The 27249-nt window shown below is 37.6% G+C and overlaps 1 protein-coding gene across 1 annotated transcript in view; it reads left to right on the top strand.

The window, feature by feature from the left end:
* Positions 1–22782, top strand: part of NAA16 (N-alpha-acetyltransferase 16, NatA auxiliary subunit) — a 35816-nt gene extending 13034 nt beyond the window's left edge. The window contains 11 exon segments of the mRNA XM_066340445.1: positions 11779–11851; positions 12089–12258; positions 12624–12776; positions 14723–14851; positions 15389–15602; positions 17307–17500; positions 18222–18330; positions 18620–18718; positions 19288–19431; positions 20639–20736; positions 20989–22782. Of these exon segments, the coding sequence (XP_066196542.1) occupies positions 11779–11851; positions 12089–12258; positions 12624–12776; positions 14723–14851; positions 15389–15602; positions 17307–17500; positions 18222–18330; positions 18620–18718; positions 19288–19431; positions 20639–20736; positions 20989–21189 (1584 nt within the window). The 3' untranslated portion in view covers positions 21190–22782.
* The last annotated feature ends 4467 nt before the right edge of the window (positions 22783–27249 follow it).

Here is a 27249-nt window from a genome sequence, read left to right as displayed (position 1 = left end):
TGGTTTCGTAGCTTTTATGCTTTGCTTAGGGCTTTAGGATCTGAAGTTAGTTATTATTAAAATATTGATATCAGCAAAGTATATCCATTTTCCTTGAGTTATGTGAAATCTTTAATTAAAAAAGCCTACTGTATAAGGTGGAAGGTTATTAAATAATCTTATCAGTCTTTTTTTAGCCTCTGATTGGCAAGAGTACTTGATTATTTAAATGACATTCATCCTACTGATATCTTTCTGCTTGAATAAAATTTGCACTATTGGTATAATTCTTATGTCAGGGACAAGCTGTAGGCTTTTTATGTTTGGGAAGCAAAAATTAGTGTTTAGGAGGGCCAGTTTATTATTATGAGTTTTGTTGTTGATGCAAAGTTACTGCCCAGAGTGAATGTAACTGTGACTCTTGGCAGAATGTTTCTGCTGCAAGCTAATAATCTGAAGTATGAGCAATAACATGAGATAAAGTAATTTTCACATTCTGTAAGCTGCAGTCCAGATGTATTAGAAATATCTGTGAGCAGCCTCATTTGTTATTCATCCTCACAAGAAATGGATCTTGGAGTGCTACCCTCACCACCTCCCCAGAAAATTCTCTCTGTACTTGATCAATTCTCAGAAATCCTCTTTGGTTCCCCATATGTGCTGGTCTCTGTATCCATGAGATAAAAAAATCCAAAGAGTGAAGATCTTCAATTAGTCAACATCAAGGTTTACGTCGATTGTGTTGCAGGTGCATTGGTTGATTCCATTGAAGCTCGACATTAGTGCACATGTGCCCTTTTTCTGAGTATCTAAAATCATGGAGACTGTGAGGAAGTACTGGATGAGAGAAAATGTCTGGCTGGAAGAAACATCAGAAACAACAGTCTCAAAAAAAGGTGTAAGACTGTCTACACAGGAAGGTAGGCTGTCTTCAGTGAAGATCTTTCTTTAACCTTTCTGGAAAGAAGGCATATTTCTTCCTTAATGTGGAAAGCTAAAGCAATTTAAAGCAAGTTGCCACTCTTGGTTGATCTTTTTTTTTTTTTTTTTAGTTAGATGTTCTCTGCAGATTGTTGGTAGATTACATAAGGAAGTAAAAAACATTGGTTCTTTCAGGAAACTGCATTTTAAGAAGAAATAGTTCTGTAAGATTAACCAAGGACAGCCTTTTGTTCATGCTAGCTCCATCATTTCAAGCATTAGGAAGTAGTGTCTGAGTTAAAATTCCAGGAGGGGGTGATCTGGTAAGTGGACTTACCCAGGATCTGGTTGACAAGTGGTACATTCATAGTGAAAGACAGCATTTGTATTGTGCAGCTGGATCATAAGGAGGAGTAAGGAAATATTTTAAAATAAAGGAGCAGGCTTGGAAATGTCATTGGTATACAGCAAGGATATGATATTTCCACTGTGCTGTGAGAATGGGGAGTGTAAAACCTGCTGATGGCTGACAGTTTAGGTCTATGAGGTAACATGTAAGCCAGGAGCTGACAGGTGTAGCAGATGATTCATGAACTCCTTAATCAAGAAAGCTTTTTTAGTTTGAGTGATCTATATTGGGATTAACTGCTCCAGATAACCCATTTGGAGACCCACAAAAAATGCTCTAGATATCTCTGCTTATAGTTGGTCCTACTGATGTTCTGCTTACATGAAGTGATTTGCTTTCTTTAGTACAGTCCCCAGGCTTGTCCAAAAGCTTGGAGAAAACCAGTTTCTCATCAGTTGTGTGATGGCCATACTGTCATCTTAGATAGAGTATTGGTTTGCTCTGAATTTGTATTTGTATTGTTCTACAGCTGTTGTAAACTTTCCAATCGATTGTGCTTGTACACAGCATTATTTTTGAAGGCATGTAGCTTCAGCAGAGCAAGCATATAGAATAGCTCTTACAAGCTACTTTTGAATGGCAAATGCAAACTAGACTCACTTAGATAAATGGAGGAATTTTTTTCTTCTGGAGTTTAGTGTTTTAGATAGCCTGTGTGTTCATTTGGCTTTTGACACTAGAAAAAGTATCACTTGTTTTATTTCAAGAATAGCTGTTAGCAGTGCTAATTGACATCAGTGGTTTTAAATGTTGTAGTGCAAAATTACTGCTTTGTTGTTAGCCAGTCCTTACAAGCTGGTAGCTCTGTAGCAAAATTCCTGAGCGGGAATGCCTGCTTAACCACCACACTCTGAGAAATGCTGATGTTGGTGACTAACCATGATACCACAAGATGTGTGTTCTACTGCAGTTTACAGATTTTTGTATTTCCTGTGTAACATAAGCATATGCGCACATTAAAGAATGGTTTTCTTAGGGAAGCAGAAGGGAGTATTGATGGATTAGTTGAATAAATTTAAAAATAGAGATGTACCTACATGTGAATTGCTGTTAGTTTTAAAGCAATTCTTTCATTGGGTGTTACACAAAGCAGTAAAGCTACATCCTTGGTATCTGTGTACATCCAAAATAAACGAGAAATTTTGGGTGACTTGTGTTAAGTAAAAGGCTTCTTGTCCTGTTTTCCTGGTTTTATTTTTATGTAGAATATTTTTTGGTTTGACTTCTTTATTGCATTCAGATGTTAGCCTAACGTGTAAGCAATGGAAGTTTTCTGTGCGAGGCTGACTAAGCTTTCACAACTGGTGTAATTTATTTGAGTATTTTCTGTGGGCTTGTTCATACCACACTGGGTGAGGGAAATCTGTATCTGCTATATAAAAAGTTGTGGAGCAGAAACTTTTCAAGTGTGACAAAGGAAGCAGTTGCAAGTAAGTTAGTGTGTAGCTGGTGTGACTAAAAAGGGAAATATTCAGTCATTTGCATACTCTACACCATTAACTTTTTACACTGATAAATCTGTATGTTAATATCTTGCATTTAAAAGCAGGTAGATGGGACTTTTTTTTAAATTATGGAGAAATATTGCTTTAAAAAAATATCACAATCAACCAGTCTGAGCTTTGCTGCAGTTTTTTTGGTTCTTCTCTGAACTATCTAAGCTTATAGATGCTGTGACCTTAGATATTAGTTTACGTAGAATTATAGTAAGTCATAGGAAATGCAACTTTTTAGGTGGCTGCCCATTAACACCTTCCTGCATGGATTACATTGGGAGAGCATGAACTCAGACCTTTTGTGTAGTGCAAGTGTGCCAGCTGGCTCGTGCGTTTGGCATGTTTTGTTCTTTGTCTAGATAAAAAAGTAGATCTCAGTTCCTGCCAGTCACTTCTTGGCCATAGATGAAGATGCTTCTTGTCTTCATTAAGCTGTCGTAAAACACTTCAGAAAAAGTGTAGCTCCCTTTTCTCCTGCCCTTTCCCCCCCACCCCATGTAGTTCGTTGAATTTATGAGCCTTTTTTCCTTTTTGAGTCTATTGGCAGCTTCTTTATTTGAGACTTTCTTCCCTTTTCCATCCAGAAAAGGTATGGTCAAAATGCCCTGGACTGAAATACCGTTAATCATATGAAGGGGCTATCAGTGTGAAAATTCACATCTAAGCATCAGCATTTGTAGGGATGGGAACTTCAGATTGCAGATTTGCTGTATGGGGAGAGCTTAACTGGGTCTGAACCTGGCATCCTCCATCACAGTGTTTCTAGAGGCCCTTCTCAAGAAGGGAGTGTAAGTTCCTTGCCAGGCTGTAAGTCTGGCTTATTCATCACAAGCAGTCAAAGTAACCCTTTTCAGGGAGACTATGGGAGTGTCTCTGCGAGCAACAGGAGACATTCTTCTTTATGCTGTCATTGTGTCAGAGCTTTTTCTAGTGCTAAGCTGTTTCTGGGGAAGTTTCTGTTTAGAATGATGTGGAGACCATAGAATCAAAAGAAAAAGAACCAGCTTATTATAGTGGGAATCTTCATTGTTTTGTGGGTTCTCTCTGTTGTGTTTGGCTGGCTTTGTGTGTGTGAATGATTACCACTGTCTCAGAAATGGACTGATATTAGAGACAGTTCAGGAAGAGCATAGTTTGGTGCTGTGTGCCACAGACCAGCTGCAAACCCTGTTCAAAATATTGTCATCAAAGGCCTTCTCCAGAACTCTGAGCCAGCAGCTGCATTGTATTTTTTCAGTCTTAATTTATTTGGTACTAAGCTCATAAATGTTATTCAGGGTGTATTGATACTACTTCTGCATATGTGATACTGACACTGCTTCATGCACCTCCTTATCACTCTCTTAGATTAAATCTTGTTGTAGCAAAGACTTCAAGTATTGACATAGTACTCTTGTGGACTGTTTTTATTGTTCCTTCTTCATTTCCCATGAGGCATTTAGAGTATTGCTTCAGGGTATGCACTGGATGTTTCTTTGTGTTGTGAAAGATATTCCTAATTGGATCACAAGGACTTTCTGTTAATGTCTGCATGATTTTCTGGCACAAGGAGGACACTCAACTGCTTTAAAAGGCCGTTTATCATTCAGTCTCTAGGTATCCCATTTTTTCTAGATGGTGAGGACTGACTATTTTGAAAATGTACAACAGCAGTTTCCTTTGGTACTATGTAGCAAAGTAATTTGTAAGTGGTTTCTAACCTCAGTCTGTTGATATGGATCTGTCTAGATGCAGGAGGTTTAGATATTCTGATAAATACAGCTATTTTTCAATTTCTTGAATAGACATAAGAGTGACAAGTCTAATGGATGCTGCTTTTGCTGGGCTGAAAAAGTGATGTCATAAACTCAACAAAATCCCATATTCCTGAATAAAGGATACTGTTCTTCTGGAACCAGGGAGCTTTCACTTTCAGCACCACTACTAGCAAAGCCAGTGAAGGGAGATAATGTAAAAATTCAGTTGTACTTCAAGATGTAAACCAAAGGATTGATTTATTCAGCCTTGAGACCTACTTTACTGCTATTAAAGTGGAGGTTTTGCATCTTTAGGAGTTGGTTTTTGAAATAAAGTACTCGTTTGATTCTGAGATGTTTGATTTGCTGATAATAAAAAAGTACTGCTTTGAGATCAGTTTCTGTGACCAGCAGGGCCAGTGTTGTCAGCACCATGCATTATCTGCAGGAAATAAGTTTCCTTCAGGAAAGATGTTTCTATGGAGAATCCTCTATTTAAGGAGAAACGTTCAATCCCAACTTTCAAGGATAGATGACATCATCTTTCCTTGAAGGGCAAGTACCCATGCTCTTTTTTCCCCTGTACACACCATTTTGCCTTAAGTGAAAACGCCGTGGAAATACCGCCTTTGCGGGTTTGTTTCTGCAGTGCTGCTTCTCCAGATCTTCAGAATCTTCAGAAAAATCCATCTTCCTGGTGGTGAAGACTACCCATAGTGACACTTTGAATCATAGAAAGCTGCCTGTCATCTGAGTCAAATTGTCAGATTCCAGATTAGAGAACATCTGTTTTAGAAATCATCCTCTTTATTTTGCATTGATGCTCAGTAGACCTTTATTCTGTGGAAGATGAGCAAGTTCATGAAGGGTATCCCCATCTCCCAGTTGTTTTCCCTCTCTTTTTCAGGCTTTTCTGCATTAGATGTCCTTTTGCTAGAACAGTAGATGTGCTTTATCAATGTAAGATGATCTTCATGTGAAATTGCACCCTTATTTTGAAGGAGGGAGAAAAGTTTGGCATTGCCTTCCTCAGGAAGCACTATAATTGTCTTTAAAATTGTCTGCATATTGAAATTTAGGAAGGTAATGCTCTATTAACACTGTCCCCAAAATGAAGGGCATGCCTATAGAGAATGTATCTGTTTCTTGTGCCAAATTATCGTTAGTGTTTGAACTTTCAGGCTGCTAACTATTTGGAAGATACCTGCTCAGTTTTGATTCCTCAATGTTACAGGTCTTTTTCCTGCAACTGGATGTTTTATGTACTTCAGGGTTGGATGTCTCAAACAAATTCTGTTGTGTAGGTGGGGGATAAGAAGCCCCCCAGACTTTCACTTTGTATTTTCTAGTCTGCTGCTAGATGGCTTTTGAATGTAGAATGATTCTTCTATGTCATCCTTCTCTTACATTTTTGTTCAGGAGCTTTGTGAGACAGATGAACATGAGTAGGTGAGATTCTTGTGAAATTTTTATTTTTCTAGTACCTATCTGTTCTAATTGCTGCCAAATAAGTACCCAGAAGTTGCTTAAGAGAAGCATTGTTAGGTCACCTGCTGAAAAATTGTTGTCTAGTTTTTCTCCTCTAGCCCTTTGTAGGAGGTTATGAGAAATTTTCCCACATAGAAGAGTCTCCTGCTCAAGGAGGTTTTGAGATATTAATTTTAAAGAATTAAGGACTTTAGTTAAACTAGACATTGCTGACGTAGACTTCCCTTTTACTAACTAGACATTGTTGAGGTAAACTTCCCTTTTTTTAACATAACCCGGATTTAAGGAACCAATAAATCAAGAGACCTGTCAACTTAATCAATAGACTCCAAGAACACAATGTGATCATAAATCAGATAGTCTTGAGAAAACAGGATCCAGGTGTCACCAACACTAAAAGGTTAAAAAGGCAAAGCGAGGAAGATGCATCTTACTTCATCATTTTGAGACCCCCACCTCATAAGAAGGACCACTGACCCATTTCAAAGAACAAACTACGCATGCTTAATTGCTTTTTGGCTAATTACCATATGAAGCAGGGAATGGGATGGACCAGAGTTATGAATATGCATTTGTGGTTTGGGTATTCAACACTTTTGTACATAAAAAGACCCTGTGAGCACCTGTAAATTGCGCTTGTGTATTTGGGAGCTATCCTGCACGCTGCCCGGCGTCGTAATAAACATACACTTTCTAACTTCAAACTGTTAGAGAGTCTTTGTCCGTCATAGTTGGATATTGATATTAGATCAATATCCATATTTTTTTAACAAATCCGTTTCAAACTTAAAGAACCCTTTGAATTCTGTTTGAAGAACAAGGTACAGTGTGAGACACTGATATTTCAGATACTTGTACATTTGACACTGAGATGAGACTCTCTTCTGAGACAGCAGCATCATCTAGAGACACTGTTTGCTGTTTAGGAGTAGCCTTCAGTGGACTGTGCTTGAAAGAGAATAAAGTGACTTTCTTTAAGGTAACTGAACAATTAAAAAAACTATTCTGGTTGCAGTACGGAACTGTGAATAGCTGGTCTTTAGAAAGTTTCAGTTCTCTTTAAAAATCCCCAAACAGCCCACGACGTGCAGATGTTTAGCTTTTGGTATGTGTGATTATTAGGCATTCCATAAGGAGGAAGCATTCAAAGTGGTTTTCTACAGCATCAGTCTCCTGCTGTGTGATTATACCCAGAAGTGATCCATTTGATGTATGATGATGGACCATTTCACTGTTTTGTGTTCTTTTCACTGCTGATGGTGTTCAAGGCACAATAATGTACCCCTTGCCTGAATCAGGAGTGCAATTATGGATGAATTTTTCAAGAATGAAATCTTTTATAAAAGCACAGAATACCTGAATACACATTCTAAAGTTTTTTTTTATTTGCCTGTACTGATGCATAACCAGTATTTCTAAGCTTAAGATAACTGTTGCATCTGTATCTACAGATCAGTAGCATGTGTTCTTGTTTGGGCAGCTATATGGGTGCACCTTGAAACTTTACATCTCAGTACCAGTATTCAAAGTTTCCCTTTTGGTCATTTGGCTTTGAAAACGGAGCAGCTCATACTAAATATGTCCTCAGGAAATCAAAAGGCAGGGACCCAAACCTGTGCCAAATTTCAACACGTGGATTGTTTCCCAAACTGCCTTTATACAGTAGCTTTTGATTTGTGTTTGCACTGGAAGTGCTGGTAACTTCTTACTGAATTCTAATAGGAGCAACTGAAAGCAAAAATACTTAAAAGAAGTGTTTGTAACTAGTAAATTAACAAGCTGAAGTCTTTAAAAAATGACTACTGACACAGCTTAAGTCTAACCACTTGATAGTACATTACAATAATTCAGTTCCTTTTCATGCAATTGTTAAATTGAAGGAAATACTGCATTGGTGTTTGGAAGGTTGTAATTGAAACAGAAGTCTATTTTAATTTTAATAGGATATGGAATCAATGTAGTTACTTAGGTTCCATAAGTAAATCAGAGAAATATAAACTTTTTACTTGAAAAATTTGCATCCTTGCTTTGTGATAGTGGGCTGTTGAGTTCATCTTCCATTATGTATTTCACCTCCCATTTGTTACAGATATTTTGTAACTTTCTGTATTGCTGTTTTCCTTACTTTTATTCCTTTTGTCATTTTATTCAACATACTTTCCATGCAGTAACATGGAATATAGAAAAAAAAAATCAAACTGAAATGTAGGCTACTGTAGTTCTTACCTATTGTTCTTAATTTTGATAGGCCTCGTTTTGTCTAAAGAAAAATTTGTATAGCAGGAGTCACATGGTGTATGGTATAGCATGCAGCACAGATTTCATTTCATGACTGGCCCATAGGTGCCACTGTGATAGCTACAAAATCTGGTAGAATAATTCTGGTCAGCACCTATTTGCCTAGAAAGCACTCACTTTCCCTTAGGCTGTCCCTTATAAAAGAGGTTGCAAAACATATATCAGTGTAATCAGATAATTACACACTAGTGCTTACAGAAAAAGGTATTTCTGACTTGTACTTCAAGTCAATTGGATTCTTGTTACTTATAATTTTAGAAGAAATTACGGTGTATGTGCATGATACTTATTCTAGTCTGTTTGTATTTCCCAACTATTCATTTTAAGGCGTTTACTCAAAGTTTGCTTACAAAATTGTCCTTTCCAATGGAAATAAACTGCCCGTGGAAGAGCATTGCAGCCTTTGTGGAGTCTTTGCTTGAAGCAGTACCAAGTGTGGGAAGATGCTTTTTTAACTTTCAGGATTAGTACAGTTGACAAGAATATATAATGGTTTGCAAGCATGTACAATTTTAATCTTTGAGGTATAGGAGGAAAAATGAGCACTTCACTCATTTGTGCCAGTGAGGAAGGCTAAAGCCCATTTCCTCCTCCTTGGATTCTTACTGCTCAGCTCACTGTACTTCCATAATGAAAGAAAGGTGTAGATAGTGATCTATGAAAAGGTTTGAGGCTTGAATTCTGATTAAGAGGCTTCTGAAACTGGTGACCCCAGGAATTAATTCAGTCTTTTTGTAATGAAATGAGAGATTTGTTGATGACTTCAGCGACACTTCTGTGATACCTTAAGCTTTTTTAACTCAATGGCAAGAGAACAAATGCACTGTTTTCCTAGAATAATTCTGTTTGAAATTAGCTTTTGGTCAATATCATGGTATTTCCAGATAGCTCAATTTTTGCCAATTATAAAATTAAGAAGAATGCTGTAGAAACAGAAAATACTTTCAGAAACAGTAAAATATTATTGCCTTTAAGATGGCAATGATAACTAGAATACAGATAATAGCAAATTCACAAGACAGATTTTGCAACTAAATTTGCAGTTCATATGGACACAGAAATTATGGTTCATATTTCCAGATCATTTGCTCCCTGAAGCAGCACACAAACCTGAAATTATTTTCCTAAATTGCTAGCAAGAGACTGAAGCATAAAAAGTAAAGGGGAAAAGATACTGTTTCATTAAGTATGTCTGCAATAATCCAGCTATCCCATTTGCATTTTCTTAGCTGTTGCTTTCACTGAATATTTGGTTCCAAGTGTATTGTTCATAGCAGCTTCCAGAATGACAATTACAGTGTATTTTCTTGAGCTGCAAAAGCCAAAACCTCTGCAGATGTCTAAATTTGGAAGAACATGGTATCTTATACAACAGAATACATCTTGGCATTCTCCATCCCCTCAAGTCAGAGTATTTTATTTCGCTGTTAATGTCAGCTGATTGAAGACCCTCGTATGAGGATGTCTCAGGTCTGTCTACTGCCGGTGCTAGCTGCTGATGGAATGAGAAATTTGGCATAGGTGCATCGAGGTGGAACAGGCAGGAAATCACTTGTAACCCTGGATACAGTCACTAGCACTCAGCCAAAGCAGGGACCAGGCACGTGTGGCTCAGGGATGGTGATACCATTCTTTTTGGTGGTAGCTTGTTCTTTGTCCAGATTTGAGGCTGTACTCCCAAGTGTGCCGTAATTAAAGCATTTATATGTAGAGTTTGATGGTGGGGTGTGTGTATTCAAGAAATGAAGCAGTCTTTCTCCCTTTACACAGAGTTCACTGATTATGGGGTTAGTGCCAGCCAGATGAGGGTAACTTTGGGAATACTTGGAAATAGCAGTGAAAATCAACAAGGAAGTAACACAGAATTGCATATACATGCTGCATCCCTGCTGCCCAATGCAGATGCTTCTGCTTTTAAACTTTGTCTTAGTGAGAAGAATCTTCAAGTATTTTCTGAGGGTGTTGATTTCTTCCAGTAAACAGATGTCTGGGGCAAGCCAGAGAACAACTTAATGCATTTGTTTGCCTTCATCCATTTACTTGTACCTTCTTCACGTTCCTTTATCGTTTTGTAGTAATTTGAAGTCCAGTAACATTTTGTTATACTTTATGCGATTTTTCAACTGAAACTCATTAATAAGAGATTTGCCCAGAGCTTTCCAGAATGTTTATACATTTTATTACACTTTTGAGATATTTACAGTGGCTGTTTGTGACTTGGGCATGTCACTTTCTCTGCTCTCTTTGAAACCAATTTTGCCCATTGTACTGAATTAGGTTAAATAAAGTAGTATCCTTCAAACTGTATACTTTGATCTTTTAGAACAAGGTTTATACTCTTCTCCCTTCTCTCCCAAAGTATATCTTGGAGTGAATGCATGCATTATCAATTTGTGCTTTTTTAAAATTTTGCTGTCTCCCTACAATTATATTTTACTCTTGCAATCAGCTTTTTAAATGTAGGATCAGCTGAGTTTTAACCATTGAAGTTTTAGGTTTTTTTACCTTCTAGAGATTTCACCTAATGGTGAGTGTAGCCATTCTCCTGCTGTGCTTGCAGTCAGGTCTTACGTTTTTAAGTCCCTTCTGTATTTTGAGTGTATATACATAGATCATATTTTTACTATAATATTGTTCTTGTTACCTAAAAAGGCTCATTGGTTACTTGCTGCATTTGGCAGGCATGTTTCAAATGAAGCTACAAAACAGGTTGAGCGCTTCATAAAATGTTTAGAAATACTAAGTGACATTTTTGAGCCATGGACCTGGAATTGGAACAGCTGTCATGAAATGCACAGATCCTAACATTTGTACTTACTGCAAATGTCAAACCAATGTAGTGTGAGTTAAAAACTGTATGGATGAACGTTGGGTCTTAAACCTAGGAATGAAAGCTAATATTGTTGGCACGGTCTGATTTCAGCATTAACCTTCAGTCAGTCAATGTATAGATTTTTGTCAAAAGATGGAACCTGCATTCTAGGCAATAATGTCTTTCAAACAAAATAGAAATCATTAATAGTATAGATCAACCTGCCAAAATAACACAGAAGTCTCTGTTTTGTCATTGTTATGGGAAGTTCACACATGGTCTTTTTGAAAGCACCGTTCTTTTAATTGACTCAGTTTCAATGCATATAAATGAATAGCACAAATTAAGTTATATTTTAGAATTTTTACTGAAGATATTAATCATATGCTCTTGAGCATCTTCTCTGTAAGCTGCCTGAGATCAACTCGTTTCCCTGCCACATCACCAGTAAAAATGGGTGATCAAAATACCTGTGAAAGGTGAAGTAAACTATGTGAAAATACATGCAGTTTTTTTCCAAATTCAGTAGTGATTTTTGTATAGTTTCTCTAATTTGCTCAAGTATTCTTTTCAGTGTATTAGTTTCTGTTAAAATGATAGTAAAGTGACACTTAAGCACATACTATTTTTTATATGTAGGTTTCTACAATCGAGGAACTTGTTACTGGTTATGAAGCCTCTTTGAAAACTTGTGACCTTTTTAGTACATGTGGTAAGTTTCTGTGGTCTTACATTAATTACTCAGTAACTACTAATACAATTCATGGAAGTTATCAAGAACTGTTAAAGTGCTCATACTTTTTGCAAAAAAATAGTTACTATATTTTCTAGTAAAAAATTTCATCACAAGAAATATTTGCTGAATTTGCCAAGCTTTGTTTTTTTCTTCATTTTTCAAATACAGTCTTCACCTTTACTGGTTGTTGTAACCTTTCCCATTTTGTTGCAGAAAATGGAGAGAAAGAGCCCCCAACAACACTGCTTTGGGTTCGGTATTTCCTGGCACAGCACTTTGACAAACTTGGCCAGTGTTCTTTGGCCTTGGATTACATTAATGCTGCAATTGCAAGCACTCCAACATTAATAGAACTATTCTATTTAAAAGCAAAAATTTACAAGGTAAAAGGGGAATTTGGACACGTGGAGTACCTAGTGTATAAAAGAAAAATCAACCCATCAAACTGGTGTGAATGTGTGGGTAATATTTCAGTTAGCAGCGGGTGATGGGCATCAGTTTTCATGTGGATTTCTTTTTGGGCACTGTTTTGTCAGGAAGAAAATGAAAACCTTTTTGTTTGGATTTTGCAAAGCCAGTCACAACTTAGAGAGAATTGTAATTCTGAAAAAAATCTGGGAGTGGGGGGAGTGAGAATAACACTGCCTTTTGGTTCTGATGGAGAAATACCAGTAACAAATACAGATTTCAGGAGATGGTCTACAGCAGGACTCTACTGAAAGTTAACTATTTAATTTCTCTCTAACAGCATGTAGGTAACATCAAGGAAGCTGCCAAATGGATGGATGAAGCACAGTCTTTGGATACTGCAGACAGATTTATCAATTCTAAATGTGCTAAATACATGCTGCGAGCAAATATGGTAAAGGATGCAGAGGAGATGTGCTCTAAATTCACAAGGGCAAGTATACTGATTTAATTAAGAGGCATTTTGCTTGCCTCTGGTGGTTTTTCATTCATAACATTTCATCAAATATCTTCTATTAATATCCATTTTTATTATCATGTTCCTATGCCTGGTGGTAAGTTCATACACAGAATCATAGAAGGGTTTGTATTGGAAAGGGCCTTTTAAAGGTGGAATAGTCCAATGCCCCTGCCATGGGTATGGACATCTTTGGCTAACTCAGGTTGCTCAAAGCTGCATCCATCCCTGTGGGGGTGGGCGGAGTATAAAATTTCCGCACATCCCAGTCTTGAACAGGGACTTCCAGGATCAGTGCATCCACAACTTTTCTGAGGAACTACAATCCAGTGTATTGCCACATCCTCACAGTGAAGATTTTTTTCCTTGCATCCAGTTTAAGGCTGCCCTCTTCTAGTTCAAATCTTCTGCTCATGTTGATGTTGCTGCTGATCCTGGTGAAAAGTCTCTTCCTTTCTGCCTTATGAACTTCCTTTATATACTGGCAGGCTGCTCTAAGGTCTCCCTGGAGCCTGCCTGCCCTTCTCCAGGGTGAACCTCAACTCTTTCAGCCTTTTGTCACAGGACAGGTGTTTCAGCCTTTTGATTTTTCATGGTCTTCGAATCTGTTCTAACAGGCCCATGTCCCTCTTTTGCTGGGGGCCTCAGAGATAGATGCAGTACTCCAGATATCTAGACCCACTAAATACTGGGAAAAAAGGTTGTTCAAAGGTAGTTGTCCAGGAGCGTTTTTTATTGCCATACTTCAGAATGCCTCTTTTGAAATGCATTTGATGGATACCTTGTTGTTTTGCCTTGGTACCATCTGATCTAACTGCACAGGAGTGTGTACTATATTTTTTATTATTTAGTATTAAGCTAAATTAATTTAGACTTGACCATTTTCTTCCTTTAAGCTAGTATTACCCACAAAAATCTTGTTAAAGCAGAGTCTATCCCTAGAAGATGGAATAAGCACTTTAAATTCTATTTTTTTTTACATTGGACAAAATTTGGATTTATAAATATCAGATTTTCATACAATTTATGGAACTAAATATGAAGACTACTTTGTGGGATATCCTGGAATATGTAAATTAGGCTCCTTCATTCTTTTAAATTTTAGGTGTGGTAACACCTGAAATTGCATTCGAGCTTGCTAGGTATTTTTTGGAGTGATTGAAAATTTGATTACTAGAACTCATGTTTGCTTGTCAGAAGTGTTAAAGTAAGAAAGACACAACTTTGTCATAGATATCTGGAAAGACGGGATAAATACCATCCTCAGTAACTAGATGTTGAGTGTAACTGGGTCTTTTTTCTGCTATAAAAACTGTTCTGAAAACCTAATGACTAACATTAATGATATTTGGGCTCCTTTCCCAGTTCACTTAGTTTAGAGCATTACAAGTATTATCAAGTCTCAATCTTAGGACTTTTTTCCTTGTCAGAATATCAAGTATAAATCTAACTTTGCTTATTTAGCGAAACAAGTTCTAAGGAATGTGTCATTGCTCATACTGCATGATAAAGCAGTGAATATATTGGTGTGTTTTTAGATTGGTGGATGCCACTTACCTGATGGGGAAAAAAACACCTAAAATTGTTTGCTGAACTCAAGGAATTTTTTCTATAATGTTGTTTTCTGCCCCCAAATTATAAAAGTGAGACTGTGTGCACAAGCATGAGTTAATCTTAAAAACCTGTTGAGGCATTAATCTTCAGATAATTGGGCTTTTTAAGTCATTTTTATCTATTCCTTTCTCCCTGGGGGAGCATTGAATATCACAAATGTTACTTAGTCACTGGATGTTCATTTCCCATTGTATTCCAAGCAAGCTGAAGGATTGATTGTTTGCTACCAATGGCCTGAAACCAGCCACAGTTAAAAGACACAGGTGGTAAATTACAGCAGCAAAACCTGATGATGTAACTTATTTCAGGAAGGAACTTCTGCTATGGAGAACCTTAATGAGATGCAGTGTATGTGGTTCCAGACGGAGTGTGCCGCGGCTTATCAAAGGCTAGGGAAGTACGGTGACGCCTTGAAGAAATGTCATGAAGTAGAAAGGGTGAGTAGGTACAAACACCACCCATTGCTTCCCCAGTATTTCTCATATGCAAAGGAAGATATTTGTTGATGTAATCAGCACAGTTTTGTATGCTTGAAGCACACAAAACTTGCAGTGTAATGGCTTTTAACCACAGGTGAATGATAGATGATTTAATGTAACAGGAGATGCCTGCTCTAGCTATTATGTGAAAGACTATTATTAAAGTGAAAAAGTTTCAGTATAAAATATCATATCTCGTAACTATGCATCTATTCATACCTGAACTTTATGCTGACTTTTGACAATTGTGTTTCTAATCAGAAGAGTCACATTTTAGGGTATCTAAGTCTTTCAATAATCACATTATCGGCTTTGTTAACTGAGGTTTTTCCCTATCAATGAGTTCTTTTGAGCAGTCAGTATTATAAGGATATGTCTATACCTGTTAAATATTGTCTGTAAATAATAGCAATTGTAACTTTATTCACCAATTTCTAATAAAAAGTAGACTGAGTAAAGGATGAGTATATGAGTGTGTTCTTTACTCTTTTTTAGCATTTTTTTGAGATAACAGATGATCAATTTGACTTCCACACATACTGCATGAGAAAGATGACTCTCCGTGCCTATGTAGACCTTCTGAGATTAGAAGATGTGCTCAGGAAACATGCCTTCTATTTCAAGGCTGCCCGGTCAGCAATTGAAATTTACTTGAAGCTCCATGATAATCCTCTTACCAATGAAAGCAAAGAGCAAGAAGTGAATTCAGGTATCTACACTTTAATGAAGGCTCATATGCCTGTGACACATGTAAAAGCTTAAGCTAAGTAAGTTACGTGTTACAGAGTAAATAGAACACAAGGTGTTGTGGGTTGTTTTTTTTTATTGTGACAATAGCTGAAAAGAGATCATAGATAACAGTCCACAGTTCACTCTATTCACATCTCATTACTTCATAGAACTAGAACATGAATGAACCTAGCTGTAGTTTTGGAGTACTTGGGGAGGAGTGACATTTCAGAACATTAAAATCAGATTCAGTTCAGCCATTAGATAAATATTATTAACTAATGAATTATGCAGCAATTGATAGATTTTGTGGAAAAGCAGTCTGAATTGTAAGAATTTCATTTTGGTCTCATATTTAATTTATTGCATGATAATACTGGTTACTACAGCATTAAGTTTCACCACTTTTCACACAACTTCAGGACCAAAGAATAAATGGGTAAATGTATTAACAATATTAATACATTTAGAACATGATTTAAAATGAGTATGAAATGGAAAACAGACCTTCTTAGGAAGCCAGTGGGGTGTGGTTTGGAAATCTGATGAGTCAGTGGGAGATTATTTAAGATATTTTTTTATTTAAGATAAATAGTTGCTTCTCCTTAAGAGGAATTGCAGTTACTCTCAGCCTTGCCGTGGCTGTTGACTAAAGCAATGAAATTCATTCCTGGCATTTTGCAAAGGGGAAAAATATTTAACATGCAGAAAAATGAAAGCTAAACCTGAAATGCTGCTTAATATTGCAATAAAATCTTACCTTTATTCAGAGGTAGGTTTTTCTGTACCTGCCTGTGAGTAATGAAGAGACATTTGAACAATTGAACTTGGATCTTTTTTCTCTTCAACTTTGTTTTTGTATATAATATAAGATCAATGTGTGACAGAGGGTCTGTCACAGAGGATAGCAATATATCATGAAGGTGGGTGGTGTCTAAGAAGTTATCTTAGTTCATTTGCCTGCTGCTCATTGGGATTCAGTTGGCTTATCTGTAGGAGAAGGCAGCACTGTGTGATTGGGGTAAAAAGAACACTTCCTTCCCTGCGTCAGAGTAGGGATGACCCAAGCAGGGAGGTCATGCTGCCATAGCCATAGAAAAGGTGTGTTAGTCCCTTGGGAGTCCATTTTTCTGTGCCTTGTCACATTTAGCAAAAATCCTAGTCTTAGTGAAACACCACAGTAAACAGACTGGGAGCTGCAGTATTATTCTGGCTAAACTAATAATTTCCGTTTAGTTATCCCAGGCACTTAAATGAAAAATAGCAACCTTAGCATGTTTTCAGGTGGAGTCTAAATTCATCTGGATGTTTCTAGATGGCATTAGAAACAAGCTGAGCTACAGTCAAAATGAGAGCTTAGTATTACCAGTGTTCATTTTCTAAGGTAAAACCTGTGACAGATGTAACAACTTTATGTAGCTAACCTTTGAAATCACTGAGGTTTCTGTAACAGCCATGTAAGAGAAAATATGAAAGATCAAGTGTTGAGTTAGGCTGTAAAGAATAATCCAACAGCAGTGTTTGCCTATGTAGTTGTGATATTCTGGTGACTGATGGTAGTTATGGAAATCACTTAAAGGTTTGCCATACTGAGACAGGGAGAGGCATAATGACCTGAGTTGTTTGAGAGAAGCAAGATTTTGAATTAAATACTTTGTATGTTGTCTGCTACTTTAATCTGTAGAAAATCTCTCAGCCAAAGAATTGAAGAAAATGCTTAGTAAGCAAAGAAGAGCCCAGAAGAAAGCAAAACTTGAAGAAGAAAGAAAGCATGCAGAAAGAGAACGACAGCAAAAAAATCAAAAGAAAAAGAGAGATGAAGAAGAGGAGGAAACTAGTGGACCCAGGGAAGAGCTGGTTCCTGAAAAACTGGAAAGGGTTAGCATGGTCTTTCATGTTAAACACTTGTGATTATCATAAAAAAACCTATAATATGTGTTTGCTATCAGATTCTCCTAAAAGAATCTAGTGGTTTTTATAAAATCATTTTTGCATGCAGAGGTACCTTTTTGTAGTCCATCTCTTTTTACAGTAAAAAAAATTTTTCTTCAGTAAATCCAAGTTCTAAGTTAACATTGTTACTTTTCTTAAATTTCAGGGTTTTTTCCCAAACAGTAGACCATACTTCGTTAAAATAGACACTGAACAAAAAGATGCATTTTTGCCTGAAGAAATCTGCTTTTCATAGTGAATAGAGGAAAAAGTAACAGAAATTATTGCAATTTACAAAGTTTGAAGGTGTGAGCTAGCATTTTGTTGTGCACAAAGAACTGCCTCACCACAGTAAACTTCAAGCTTGTTGTCTAAGATGGTTGTATTTAATTGCTTCCTAAATGCTGAATTACAACACTGAGTGCACAAGCAGTGCCAGAGTTAGCAATGATGCTGTCTTCATGAGCATGAAATGATGAATAAAAAACAATTTTAAAAATGTTGCTGTTTAAATAAAAATGTTGTGGTGCAGTTTAATTCAGAAAGCTAGATGCAGTTCACCTTTGACCTCTGATTATTTAAATGCTCTGAATAACAGAAACTATTGGTGGGTTTTATTTAACATTTATTTTAAGCTATAAATTTCAATTTTCTTTTATTAAAACAGGTAGAAAATCCATTAGAAGAAGCCATTAAGTTCCTTATACCACTTAAGAACCTTATTGGAGATGATATAGAAACACATTTATTAGCATTTGAAATATACTTTAGAAAAGGTAAAGTATTGCTTAATTTTATTTTTGCTTTCTTTAATCATCTAGAGGAAACCAAAGGTGAAGAGGTGCTAACATCTGTGCAGTGTTGCCAGAGTTTGAGCAGCAAGAACTTGTTTTATTAAGCAATTTGAATGGGAAAATAAACTTCCTTTCTAATTCTGTATAGAAACTTGATGTTTCTGGTATTTGTACTAGATTTACTAAAGAAAACAGTAATTGATAATGAAAAGAAGTTGTTCTGTATTCTTAGTCTTGGTTTCCTAATATTTGTTTTTTCTCCTTCCTACAGGAAAGTTTCTGTTAATGTTACAGTCTGTCAAAAGAGCTTTTGCTATCAACAGGAATAACCCATGGCTACATGAGTGCTTGATTAAATTCTCTAAAGCTGGTATGTGTGTAGGAAATATGTAATTATAGAGATACAAGCAGTTACATTCTGCAAGGACATAGTACATATTTTGTGGTGTATACTCTTGAAGCACAAAATGATACAAAGAAAAATGAAAACAAATGGTGTTTTCTTTCCATGGCAATACTAAAGAAAATACAGGTTGTGCTACCCAGTGTACTGTGTGTGTATTATATTATACTCCTTCCTCCATTAATCCACCAGGTGGACCCAACAACTCATTTTGGCTACATTCCACAGAAAAGAGTATTCTATCCTGGAAAACCTTAAGTTTTAAGAAAATAAGTGGGAGATACAGGAGAGAGATTCTGACTGAAACAATTTGTGTGGTGAACTTGTAATAGAAAGTTTACATGACAGAGCACCCTTTTTGAATGTTTCCTCTGTAAATGCACCAGCAGTGTTTGTGTTGACACATTTTGATCTTTGTGTTTCTGTGAACAAATTTTAAAACTGGGACTTCTAGCAATGATATGTGTGGTTTCAGTGTTTTCTATAGTTAATTGGCATTTTTTTTGTTTCTCTCTCCCCTGCCTTCCCTCTTCTAGTATCTGACCATAGTAACCTCCCAGAAATTGTGAGCAAGGTCCTAACTCAAGAAATGCAGAAAATCTTTGTTTATAAAAACTTGGAGAGTTTCAATGAAGAATTTCTCAAACACAATGCTACCTCCATTCAGCACCAACTCTCAGGTTTGTCTAATATTTTCATGCTCTTGAAAAGGATTTTAAGTGATGTAAATCCAGAATCTTTATCTGTAGTCTGCAAGACCAGGTTGGATGGGGCTTAGGGCATCCTGGTCCAGTGTAAGGTGTCCTGGGAATGGCAGGGCATGTGGAACTAGATGATCTTTAAGGTTCCTTCCAATCCAAATAATTCCATGAATTCGTATGTAAATTCTAATGAGATGTGAAATTGCATGTTTGTGTTGGAGGGGGGGGATTTCTGTCTGCTTGTACCATTTTTTTAAAAATGTACTTCATTTTTTTATTAGATGCATAAGGAACTTGCTCCTTATCTTCAAAAAGTGCAGTCAAGCTATCATAGATATTCATGTTTTGAAGTACTGTCATCTTTCCTCCTACAGCTTTTTCCAGTGAAATGATTAGGCTTTTTGGTTTTTGCAGTAGGTTACATAGTGGAGTGGGTCTAGACTTTGTATTTGGGCAAAGGAAAGTACATGAAATGCCAACACATCATTAAGATGAGATTTTAAATAAAGGCAGCTACGAAACCAGGAGCAGAACTTTGCAGAGATGCCCAGAGCTGTTTTGGTAAACTTTTTGTGATCTGAGAAGCTGTGTAGTTCCATAATTCAATGTTCTCCTTTCCACCAAGGTAGTCTGGTCCAGGCAAAGCTCCAAATTTGTGCTGTGCTTCCCTTGTAGCCGAGCTGTGTCCTTAGCTCTGGGTGAGCAGCCATGGCCCTGTGCTCTGCCCTGTGGACAGGTCTGGACTTTTACTGGGCCATGTTCCACAGTTGTTTACTGAGTGGTGTTCACTTATCTCTAGTACTTCTAAAGTGAATTCACTGTGTCTCTGAGAATTACTTGCTTCTGCATTTGTTGGATGGATTTAATTTAGCCTGCTGATTTGAAGGGTTTGTCATCAATGTACTCCATGATATTTTTCTCTACTGAAGACCTGTCAGTCAAGTGAGGCATGTCACTTTTGTAGGAACAGGTCTCCTGTATTATTCAATCCTTATGCTTCTAATAAAATTCAAAATGGCAGTAGTTTCATTAGTTTTCAGTTATAAATCAAGGAGGAAGCTATAGTTTATTAAACTTGTAAGAAGTCTAATTCACGTTTATGTATAAGTTTTCAGGTTCTGTGTGTCTGTATATGCAGCATGGCATTTAGGAAAACTAAACATTGTGGGTTTTGTCTTGTGATAAGGTGCAAAGATGATGTATTTCCTGGACAAATCAAGACAAGAAAAAGCAATTGCTGTTGCAACTAGATTGGATAAAAACATGAGAGACAAAAATGTGAAGGTAAAAGATACAGTATATAAAGCCACCAACTGTGTGGGATCTTAAATAGTGTATAATTTAATGCAGGATAATGTGCATGCTTCATTTGTCATGATAAATTAATACTTGAACAAAGTTTCAAAATGGTCCTGTAAGTAAAAGATCTGTAAATACCAACAGAGCAACCTGTTTGCTCGGACTATATTGTTGACAGTATATGCCTTTAAAAATGTTACAATTGTAAATTGTAAACTGTTGCTTTCGTTTCTTTAGACATTAACAAAGGTTTTTGAAGCATTGCTTGATGGCAGTTTTGGAAGTTGCCACGCTCAATGTGAAGAATATCAAGCAGCATGTCATAAACTGTTTCCTTTTACGTCTGCCTTCATGCCTGCCACAAACGAGGACAACAGCAGCATTGCATCTGTGAATCACACGGCCATTAACCATGATTTGCTGTCCAATGAAATCTGAAGTAGTTTGTGCAAGCCGCTGTGTGTGTATACCTACATGCACACATGCATATGAAACTCTGACTCTCATTACATGCTGGCTGGATACAGATCAGGGTTACTTTTCCAGGTTGTATTTTAATATCTTTAACAGGTATCTAAAACAAATATTTGGATAGTTAAATGGAGTATGCTATTAGGGGTTTTTTTCCTCCCAATGAAAACTGCCAATATTTATGTAAACATCTTTAATCAGCATTTTTCTTGTTTATACTTGTACAGGTTTGTCTTTTAATAATTCATCAGCCCTCCCTCACAATAATATGGATATTAAAGACTGCTTTCACTTAAGTGTTGTTACATACGCAGATATGTGTGAACATATCTTGTTAATAAATTATCATTTGAAAGTTTTTAGCAGATTAAGACTGAAGTACTGCTTGAATTGCCCTCTTTGTCTTTACTGTTCTTTAAAGATTTTTTTCTGGGTTGTTTTGGCTGGATTTCTTTTTTAATCTTTGGTCAGTTTGGTTTCTTTTGAAGCACAGCAACAATGAAAGCATTGGGGGGTTGCATGTTTTTTGTCAGGTGTGTGTCTTACATGGAACCAGTGTTGACAGTTATGAAGATAAGGTTTGTGTAAAAAAAATCCCAAAACAACAAATATGTATGGCTTTTTGAAAACTATTCCCTCTACCTTGTGTTCCATAGCTATTGTTTCCTTAATTTTATGGTCCTTATTTTAACAATTTAAAGTTTTAATATCCTGAAGCAATTCCCTGAGAAGACGTAATGAATTCGAATACTGTTGTTTGTCCTTTGTTCCATCTCTCCTTTCCTCTTCTTCCTTCTGGTTTCTCCCCATCTATTCACCCATGGACACTTAGGATGAAAAATGTTGCTCCAATTCTGGACAAATGCAGAAGGTACACTAATGGGGAGTACAGTTTTTCTCTACATCATAAAAACTCACTGGTGAGTATGCTGTATTATCTCCATTAAAAGTTTTAGTTGTCTACTTATGGCCAATACTCCAGAACTTCTCCTGCCTAAATGCTATTGCTGTAGGTGCTGCAAGGCAAAACAGTGTGTGAGAAATATGTTTTACATTTTAAAACTGTTTAAGGGAGCACAAAGAGGCTGACTACAGATCATAATGAACCTTTTTCTTACTTTGTATTCTGGTGCATTAACTATTAAATATACAACACATCAAAATGGAAGTTTAAATCTAATATACCTATTTAAAGCATAGCATTGCTAGACAAAATGGCTACATATCACATGACAGCTTTACATTCTATAAGAACTGCTATCAAGACATAATTATACCGTGGCTTGTACAGAAAATCTGTTTTCTGGAAACTGTAATGGAATTATTCAATCTCGGTTTGTTTTTATTTCACTGCAGTATAAATAATTTCAGTAGTATTAACTAGCCCCTCAAAGGCAAATACCAGTTCATGAAGAGGGGATTTTATTAAGATGAATAAACTGTTCTAATTAAAATTCTCCTTTGTGTGTCATCTGTTTAGATTCAAAAATTGTTGAATGGAAAATTCACTGTAAAATATTGCCAACATATGTTATGCTGTAATAAATTATTTTGTACACACTTGCCTTTGGTTTGGAATTTTTGCATATTTATGGACATCAAACTTTAGCCCATCATTCTCAGTTTTTTCTATTGAGTTGCAACATTTGCTGGCTTAACATTAACTGTGTAAGTAGTTAAGAAAAAAATGACTGTTTAGCAGATTTAGAGATGTGCATTTTTAAATAGTAATGGCTTCAGACTGCAATCAGGTGTGTTTAGATCAGACAACAGGGAGAAATTCTTTCATGTGAGGGTGGTGAGGCACTTGAACAGGTTGTCCAGAGAAGCTATGAATGCCCCATCCCTGGCAGTGTTCATAGCCACGTTGGATGGAGTTCTGAGCAACCTGGCCTAGTGGAAGGTATGGCAGGGGGGTTGGAGCTAGATGGTCTTTAAGATCCCTTCCAACCGAAGCTATTCTGTGGTTCTGCGTTAGTAACACACCACCCTAAGAAATGGTGGTGTGGTTTTGTCTTACATATTCACCATGTGGCATTTGCTGTGAAACAACTTGCTCAAAAAGTTAGGCAGAGAAAGGTAGTCGACCATAATGGGATTGTTTTGGTTCAGCAGCATCTGAGAAGCACCTTATTGGCAGCATACAGTGAAGACATGAAGTGATAGTGTCTTCTGCCTTTTTTTAGTGATCATACTTCTTTTGCTGGAGATTTAATTCAGGTCTTCAAAAGAAGGCTGTGGCGCTCTAGATAGGACTGCTTATCCAGTCCTGTGCTGTTTAGCTTGATACTTGAAGTCAGACTTCAGCAAAAACACCCAGAGTACCTCTTCAGCAGTGGATTCCTTGATAATGTAGATGAATAGTTTTGATATCTAGGCTTAGAGTTGTAGGAACTTAGGAGAATTCTGGAAATTGAGTCACTCAGTGAATGGTTTGCTTTTCCCTTGGAACTTCTGGAGCATGCAGCCTGCAGAGATTTCCTCAGGGCTGTCATTGCAGATGTGAACTTCTTGGGGTAACAAATGCTTGGCAATCTGATCTCCAAATTTTATCTTTGTTGCAGATGAGCAGGGCATGCTTTGTACCCTAACTACCTGCTGCTACCTTAAGGTGTCCAGGCAGAAAGAAGGAAAAGACTGAATGCAGCACAAGGCTGCCAGCAGAATGCAGAATCTCATTTATCTAAACAAGCCTGGCAGCATTAGATCGTTCAGAAAGAAGAGCTAAACTGAGCTTGATGAACTCATAGAAATGTTTGTTTTGACTGGTCTGATTCCTGGTGGTTAATGAATTCATCAGACAATGGCTAGAACCCAGTGCAGGGGAAGTGTGGCAGCAGTGGTCTGAGGCAGGGCAGCTCTTCTTCCTTTGCAGTGTAGGCACTGCTGCTGCTTGGGACACTGTGCCAGCACTGTGAATTATCACGGCTCAGGATTTATCCACACTGACTACCAGGGTATCAATAATGTTGCACCTCTGGTGCAAGAAACTGCCTGTCTGGCTTGGCATTTCAGTCAAATCTGCTGTGGCTGTGCCCTTCCTCAGGGTCTGAAACCACATAAGGACGAGCTAAGAACAATGGAAGTAGCAGCAGTGGTTTCTGAATAATGATGAGTGCAGGACTAACACCACTGGGATATGTGTGCAACAGGTCTTGGGCACAATTCTGACTTGACCTTGGCTTTGCTGCCCACCCCCAGCAGATGTTCTGCAGCCCTTGCATTCATACAGCAGCCCTATGATTATGTGAAGTATTCTGTGGTCTCTTGCTATATAGGTTAATTAGGCTTCATTTATTCTTTACCAGTCTTAGCAACACCTTCAAATTTCCTTCACAGCTGTATGTGAAACTATAGATGCCTTGAATGCGATTGCTATTAAGTATAGTACATTTACTTACTTGTCTTTTTTTTGGATCTTTGAAAGGATCTTTGATCCTTTTGTTTTGAGCTGATTTGTTCTGGCTTTCCTAAAAACCCTGTTGCTGATCCGTGCACCAACTAAATAATCACGTTCACAGCATAAATGTCAAGAGAACTCATTGACTAAGCAACTAATCTTACATAGGGTCCTGCCATCTCACACAGTACACCCTTTCCTTCTGTTCAGGCAGGCAGGCATACCCCAAGGCTGACAAACTTCTCATCATAGAAAATAAGCTTGTTCCAAAACCCAGGCCCTAATGGAAAATCCTGACCTGCTACGTGTGTGGATAGCAAATATTTAATCCTGAATTGGGAATTAAGGTGAAAGGGGCAGTTTCTTTTGTCTCTGCAGCTGAAGTGTCTAGGAAGAGGTCAATCATTAAGTGTGACATAGAAGGTTCAAGGATGACCGTGTTGGCGTGTGTGAATGCACTTGCCACTTGCTGTTTCAATAGCAACATTTTATGTACTTATGGCATTTGTTTTTCCATGCCTTAACTGCAGCTCCTAATGAAAAGTTCGTGGATTTTCCACTAGAGGGAAGCCTTGCATCCAGAATATTTTCATAGTAACAAAACGCTGGTGTCTTGTAGATATTGTTTCATAATAACAGTGTAGGAAAATGCTTATGTTTTTCCTCCTTTCAGGTATTGGAGAGAGGTTGTTGTTTTGTATGTGCTTAAATGTCTGGATTAGACTTGTGTTTGTACAACCTAGCTGTCTGTAGGCGTTTATGTGGAGATTTCAAGTTGAGAGCGCAGATGGTTTGACTTATTTCATACCATTAGAGAACAGACATACTGGGAAAAGATGTCTGAGCCAACAGATAATCAGACTGACTTTTGTGGGAAATCCCATGTACTGTGCAAAAAGTTTTACTCAACCCCATTCCTGCCTTCAGGCTGTTGAAGAGAGGCAGAATGTGTTGGCCTTGAAGATTAGCCTTCACTTCAGTTAATTTACTGTGAACTAAACATGTTGTCTGTTTCCCACTTGAACTTTGCTGCTTGAACATATTTCAAGTCTAGACAAAGTATTTGAGAACGTGCTGTTAGCAGTAAGGAGGAGGCTCAGGTTTTGAGAGGTGTTCCTAGATGTATTTTAGGTATGCAGTAAGATGGAAGGGCTACATGGTAGTTTTAGGACTGATTTCATACAAGTGCCCATATTTAAAGCAACATGGCAAGGACCAGAGCAGGAGCTGTCTTCCTCTTCCCCATACAGTGCCTAGCACAGAGAACTCCTAGCTCAAGACAAGAGTTTATTCCACAGGTAATAAAAGCCTATCTGTAAATAAAACCTATCTATCATAAAGCCTATCTGTAAAGGCAAGCAAACTGTACCTGCTTGAGGCCAGGCTCTGTAAATAGTGGGTCAAGAGACTTCCAGGAATCCACAAAAGGCATCAAGCTCCAAAGGAGTCTGTTAACTGTCACTGGAGATGTTTAATCAAATCTTAGCTAATCCATGTATTTGATTGTGTTGAAAATGAGCTCTGAGAGTTCCTGAAGTTGGAGGAACTTTTCTATTAGGAACACATTCCCTGCATATCTAAATACCTGTCCAGGGAAATTCAAACCACTGGGATGAAGCCATTAGATTTGCCATGGATAAATTTTTTTGGATCCGTAAGAGAGAGCATGATTTTTTTGCTCAGAGGTGGAGGGCTACTCCAGGTGTGGTGAGCCTTGAGGTGATTAGCTCAGGCATTGCAGAGCATCCATCTCCCAAGTGGTATAGGAATGTCAGGAGTCCCTTGCTGTTCCTGCCCTGCTCAGGACCACGGCACTCAGCTGTGTCATTCAGGAGCACTGAAGGACCTAAACAATGAAAAACCAAAAACCCTGTAGTGATATTGACTACACCTACTGGTGTAGTCAGTCTTCTCTTTGGGAGCTTACACTGTCACTGAAGACTTTCTAGTTTAATAGGCAATGAATTCATTAAAAAATCAGAAGGCTGGACAGCTCTGTTATATATAGGGGCACCTCTATATCCAGTGCAAAGCTATGGGGCACCTCAGGATGCCAGACATCTAAAAATAGTTACTGCAGTACTGAGCTCTGCAAGGCTGATATTTGTTTCTTAAGTGCCACCTCAGACTATAACACCTCAGACTATAACAAAGATGTATATCCATGTGATCTCCTGAACTTATCTGACAATGTGTTGCTAAAAGCTTTTTATGTTCTCCTCACTGTATTTGTCCAGTTTCTTTCCACTTCAGGCTCTGGCACTTGCTGTTTGCCTCTGTGAACAGATTCAAGTCAACAGCTTAGAATGAACTTTACCTGGCAAACGTGTGTTGGTTGTCTACCAATTTCAGATGGATAGACAATGAAAAGACAGCATGACAATCAAGTATTTGATGAGCAGTCCACACATAGGTGTATCAGGCTGTTTTGTACATGGCCTTCCACTCATGCAAGGTACAAATTCCTCTCAATCACCTTCCATCATAAGAAGTATGTTTTTTCTAGGAGAAATTGTGATCCTTCTGGGATCACTGCTATGACCATGCCTGGTTCTCCCTAGTATGTTTCACAGGTAATTTCTCACAATCCTGGCCATCTCAGAGGAGCCAGGATGTGGGACAGGGGC

Source organism: Sylvia atricapilla, chromosome 2 (assembly GCF_009819655.1).
Source record: "Sylvia atricapilla isolate bSylAtr1 chromosome 2, bSylAtr1.pri, whole genome shotgun sequence".
Lineage (NCBI taxonomy): Eukaryota > Metazoa > Chordata > Aves > Passeriformes > Sylviidae > Sylvia > Sylvia atricapilla.
Note: the sequence above shows the minus strand (reverse complement) of the source record. Positions and strands in the feature narration are given on the sequence as shown.